Here is a 5,131-nt window from a genome sequence, read left to right as displayed (position 1 = left end):
AGATAAGTGTTGGACTTTGGTTTAATGAGAAGATCCCCAAGTAAAATCTTCCAAAATTTTAGGAATAAATATGTATATACCTTTTTGATAAATAATTATGATGAATTTACAATATTTACAAACTTAGAAAACTAACATTTAATGATTTCAGTTTTACTACTTTTGTTTATTGTTTAAACTATGTATTTCGGCTCTGTGTCGTGTTATAAAGGCGTTTGTGACCCGTAAACACGGTAGTAAGAATTTTACAAATATTTATACTTTTGTAATTTAATAATTCTTTTATTTAATAATAGTGTTTCACTCTTAAATACACATAATAACTCATGAGGTGAATCACTTATATAGTTATACTATATTTTTTAAATTATATATCAAGAAATTTTGCGAAAAATGTTTAAAATATACCAAAACAGAAAATATCATACAAAATATATATTTATATAAATAAATTACATTTTGTTCTTTATTTATTCAAAAATCCCTTCAAAAGAAACTATAAATAATTTTAAAATTTTCTTTAACAAATTAATAACAATCATACGAAATCCAAAAATAATGTTAATTGTACTTTGGGCCATAATAATCTATGATTCAAATTAAGCCCATTATTATTTTTCTTAATATATAGTACTATCCATTTATCCAAACAACATTATATTTCGGCTCTGTGTCGTGTTATAAAGGCGTTTGTGACCCGTAAACACGGTAGTAAGAATTTACAAATGTTATACTTTTGTAATTTAATAATTCTTTTATTTAATAATAGTGTTTCACTCTTAAATACACATAATAACTCATGAGGTGAATCACTTATATAGTTATACTATATTTTTTAAATTATATATCAAGAATTTTGCGAAAAATGTTTAAAATATACCAAAACAGAAAATATCATACAAAATATATATTTATATAAATAAATTACATTTGTTCTTTATTTATTCAAAAATCCCTTCAAAAGAAACTATAAATAATTTTAAAATTTTCTTTAACAAATTAATAACAATCATACGAAATCCAAAAATAATGTTAATTGTACTTTGGGCCATAATAATCTATGATTCAAATTAAGCCCATTATTATTTTTCTTAATATATAGTACTATCCATTTATCCAAACAACATTATATTTTTTTACTACTATAGTTTCCAAACAAAAGCTTAAAGTACTTCTACTTTAATAAGATAGATATAAATTAGCCCCTCGAGTATTATAAAAGTTGCCAATTAGCTCAATTTATAATAGTTTTGGTTTATAAACGGTCCCATATAACGACGTCACTTCGAAAAGTTGCCGGTTCATTATTCGTCCGCCCCTCCATATTTTTGTCCTCTAACGTGACGTGGCACAACTCACCGTAAGTCACTTCGATTCCGCTAACTCTGACGGCGTCACAACACCACAAGCCATTTAACGGCGTGAAATAAGCCGTCAGAAAAGACTCGTATTTCGTCTCTTTCCCTCTCCCGAAGGGAACAAAGCATCGCAGTGTATTCCCCTCTCCCTTTCTCACTCTAACAGACCCGTCGCTCTCTCTCTCTCTCTTCGTCTTCTCCGGCCACGGTTAAGGACTTTCGGGAGCAGGTTCGATTTTCTTGTGACTATACCCAAAATCTTAGCATCTGTTTGATTGTTGTTTTTTTATATTTTTTTAGGGCTTAGGTTTCTATTTTGGGTAACCTGAACATGGCTTGCATATTTTCTGGCCGTTAATCTCGGATCTGTTTAATTTACTAAGTTCTTTGTGTTTCTGAATTTTAATCTCGGATTCGCTTACTAGTCATGGCAGTTCTGTATTTAATTCCTGAATTTTGTTGTTATTTATTTTTGTGGTTAAGGGTTGTAGCAAGAAGCGGGACTTGTTGTGCTGACGTTTCATTCGCTGCATAGTGCTTATTAACTAGTTGTGAGTTGTCAGATAATGGGGAATGCGTGTTGTGTAGCTCCTCGTGACAAAATGGTCCTCCTGCCTAACTCATCAGCCGCTGCTGCTGAGAGGAGGCATTCTCCTAGTTGGAGTTTCCGTTGGGATAATCATCATAACAGAGGACGTGTAGCTGGTGAAGATACCTCTCTTAGTTGGTTGTCTGATGGGTTTAGTCGCAACGATGCGTCTGACATCAAATCTGAATTCGTATCTTCTCAAGGCTCCCCTTTGGACAGTTTTCGGACACATACGTTGCAGAAATCGCCAGCCTCAGGTAATAAAAAAACCATTCAGCTTGTTTAGTATATTTTTTTCTCTTGGAACTTGTTAAATCATGTGTCTCTTGAGTCATGATGACTTTGTCTGCTTGCTGCTTGGCTTGGCTTGCCTATGCATCTGTTTTATCATAATAATCTTACATGAATATTGTATCAGATCTTTCTTTTCCGAGAAATTCTTCCATGGGTACAGTCTTGGAGCAGGTAAAAAGCTTGTTTCACCACTAGTTGACTTTTCACTTTTACATTTGTTGATGCATAACCTCTCTTTTACGTTTCTATCTTTCACACAGAAAGAAAAGGACTCAACAGAATCTGCAGCACCTTCATACCCATCTCCTGCACAATTATCTCTTTCACTTGCTTCACAACCATCTTCGTTCCCAACGTCACCACTTTCGTCCCAGAGCTACTACCACCCTGCAAGTTCATCGACACTTAATCCTCCTACACAACGTCCTCGTATATCCAAGCAAGTCTCAGATGGTCAGATCTGTGGAATGAACTCACTAAGCAGAAGCTCAGCAACTGAAGAAGAGGGGCAGGGAACTCCTTTGAGATATGAGTCTTCTCAGAGTGGACCATCTGAAGGTTGGTCACTGCAAGCCTTTTCTGAAATGATGTCATCTTCTCGCAGCACCGAGCCTTTGTCTTATGATAACGACTGCTTTGGGCTGCTTGAACCTGACAAGATGGTCCATCATGGCAACCGAATGTTGTCATACCATCAGCAGCAAACCTGTGGTGCCTGCTCTAGACCCTTGTCAGAGAAATCCTTGTGGAGCAGCCAAAAGATCTTTATGACCAACGAGCTCTCTGTGTCTGCGATTCTAGCCTGTGGGCATGTCTATCACGGTGAGTGTTTAGAGCAGATGACGCCAGAAATCGATAAATTCGACCCTTCATGCCCAATCTGCACTCTGGGTGAGAAGAAAACGGCAAAGCTGTCGGAGAAAGCGTTGAGAGTGGAGATGGATTTGAAAGCTAGGCACAACAAAAGACTCAGAAACCGAGTTTTGGACAGTGGTTTTGATTGCGATGATCTTGTAATGTTTGATGATGACAACCACAGGGTAGAGGCAGCAGCAGGAGGCAAGAGCCCTAAACTGGTCTCAAGTTCGAGCGTCAAGAGCTATTTCGCAAAGCCTTTTTTGGCTCGACATTTCTCATTTGGGTACAGAGATAATAACAGTACTAAAGATAATCTTCCTGTCAAAAAGAAAGGCTTCTTTTGGACCAACTCCGGCAAAATATGAACTTGTAAGTTGCGCTCTCTCTGTAGCTCAAAGACTCGAATCTGTGATTAAGAGACTGGTCATGGTTGTGTTGTTGCAGATTCTACGTTGCTCTCTTACTGTCCGAGGGGATAGAACTCAACAGACACGGACACAGTACCATTCAGTTAAACCAGGCTATTCGTTGTTACACACTTTCCTCATTGGCTTTTTCTTTTTTTAATTGGTTCCTAAACTGTCACACATGTAAAGTTAAAAAATTTAGAATACAAAGGTTGGAGATAAAAACAACATTGGATCATTTAGCGTATAAATTAATCTGGCTGTGCATAGATAAGGATTTAAACACCGAAAGCAAAGCTATTGTATATGGTTTGTATTTACATCTACAAGCTTCGCCTCAATCAAACTTATTTCTGTAAATATTGATTTGTTTCATTGCTGTATATATTAACATCGGTTTATCATTTCTCAACTAGAAAAATCATTAAACAAACAAAGAAGCTATATGGTCAAAATAGAAATATTATTTGCCGGGAGTTCATACAAGTCCATTGGTTCTCAATAAAATTCTCAAAAAGTTAGTAATAGAAAAAAAATGTTTCAGATATTCGTGCAAAAGTATCACCACTAGCACATATATTATACACTATTCATACCCATTAAGCTAAGTTTGTATTATTATTTTGTTCTAATCAAACATTTGTTGCATCTGTATAGTTGGGTAATCTATACTAGATGATAACCCGCGCCTTGCGCGGGATAAAGTTTTTTAAAATATGTTATATCTAAATAGTTTAAATAATACATATTTTGTTAACAATAACTTTTTTTTACATTTGATTAGGGATGGCATGCGCATACCATTTGGTTCGGTTAGGTCCGGTTTGGATTTTTGTATATTTGTTTGAATCTTTTCATGTTCGGTTTGGATTTAGGTTCAGATAACCAATTTATTTATTTTTTTTCTAAATTAAATTTCATATATACCTGAAATTTTTCAAAATCTAAAAATAAAAATAATATGTAACATATAAATTTGAATAATATATACCAAAATACTTAAACTTAACATAAAAATTGGTTTAGTTTAAATATTTGGATAAAAATGAACATATATTTTCAGTATTTTTGCTATTTTTACGTTTAGCTATTTTAAATATATAATTTTATTATTTTTATATATTTCTAATTAGTTTGGAAAATTTTAAAAAATCTTATGTATTTTGTATATTTCTTTTAGATATTAAATTTTAAAATAATTAATATATTTAAATATATGATTTGGTTCTAATATACTCGGATACCCGAAATATTTCGGTCTGTTCGGTTCCGGTTCTTTAGATATCAAAATTTTAAACCTGTTCGGATATCTAACCAATTTGATTAAAGTTTTGTACTACTTTTTGGATTGGATTTGATTAATTTTTTTTGTCCAACCATATATTTTTTATTGTAACCAAATTTTAAACGAAATGGATGATGGTTCATACTGATTTTGGGTATGCAATAATTTTAAACCAGAAAATTTTCTACTATGTGTACGACATATTTAGTTAATCATTAAAATTATTCAAGGTCCACTAAAAGAACGATTGGCTGAAATAAAAAAATATTACTATTGATCACAAAATTTTCAATGTGAGACTTTTACCATCTTTAGTAATTTATCGTCGTTTAAAAATTTT

At 33.1% G+C, this 5,131-nt stretch overlaps 1 protein-coding gene across 2 annotated transcripts; it reads left to right on the top strand.

Moving 5' to 3' along the window:
- The first annotated feature begins 1,333 nt into the window (after window positions 1-1,333).
- On the top strand, window positions 1,334-3,910 carry LOC108822448 (uncharacterized). Of its 2 annotated transcripts, none has more exons than XM_056993123.1 (5): window positions 1,334-1,587; window positions 1,922-2,204; window positions 2,366-2,412; window positions 2,502-3,468; window positions 3,544-3,910. In XM_056993123.1, exons 2-4 carry the CDS (start codon window positions 1,925-1,927, stop codon window positions 3,462-3,464), a joined length of 1,290 nt encoding a protein of 429 aa, XP_056849103.1. In that variant the 5' UTR covers window positions 1,334-1,587; window positions 1,922-1,924; the 3' UTR covers window positions 3,465-3,468; window positions 3,544-3,910. The 2 variants fall into 2 exon arrangements, with proteins under 2 accessions (XP_056849103.1, XP_018451028.1); XM_018595526.2 differs by having other exon boundaries at window positions 1,339-1,587; window positions 1,842-2,204.
- Window positions 3,911-5,131: the final 1,221 nt, after the last annotated feature.

Source organism: Raphanus sativus, chromosome 8 (genome assembly GCF_000801105.2).
Source record: "Raphanus sativus cultivar WK10039 chromosome 8, ASM80110v3, whole genome shotgun sequence".
Taxonomy (NCBI): domain Eukaryota; kingdom Viridiplantae; phylum Streptophyta; class Magnoliopsida; order Brassicales; family Brassicaceae; genus Raphanus; species Raphanus sativus.
Note: the sequence above shows the minus strand (reverse complement) of the source record. Positions and strands in the feature narration are given on the sequence as shown.

Coding starts and splice junctions, on each gene's coding strand:
- LOC108822448 (XM_056993123.1), top strand. CDS start 1,925: ATGGGGAATGCGTGTTGTGTAGCTCCTCGTGACAAAATGGTCCTCCTG. Junction 2,205..2,365: donor GCAGAAATCGCCAGCCTCAG/GTAATAAAAAAA, acceptor ATATTGTATCAG/ATCTTTCTTTTCCGAGAAAT. Junction 2,413..2,501: donor TGGGTACAGTCTTGGAGCAG/GTAAAAAGCTTG, acceptor TCTTTCACACAG/AAAGAAAAGGACTCAACAGA.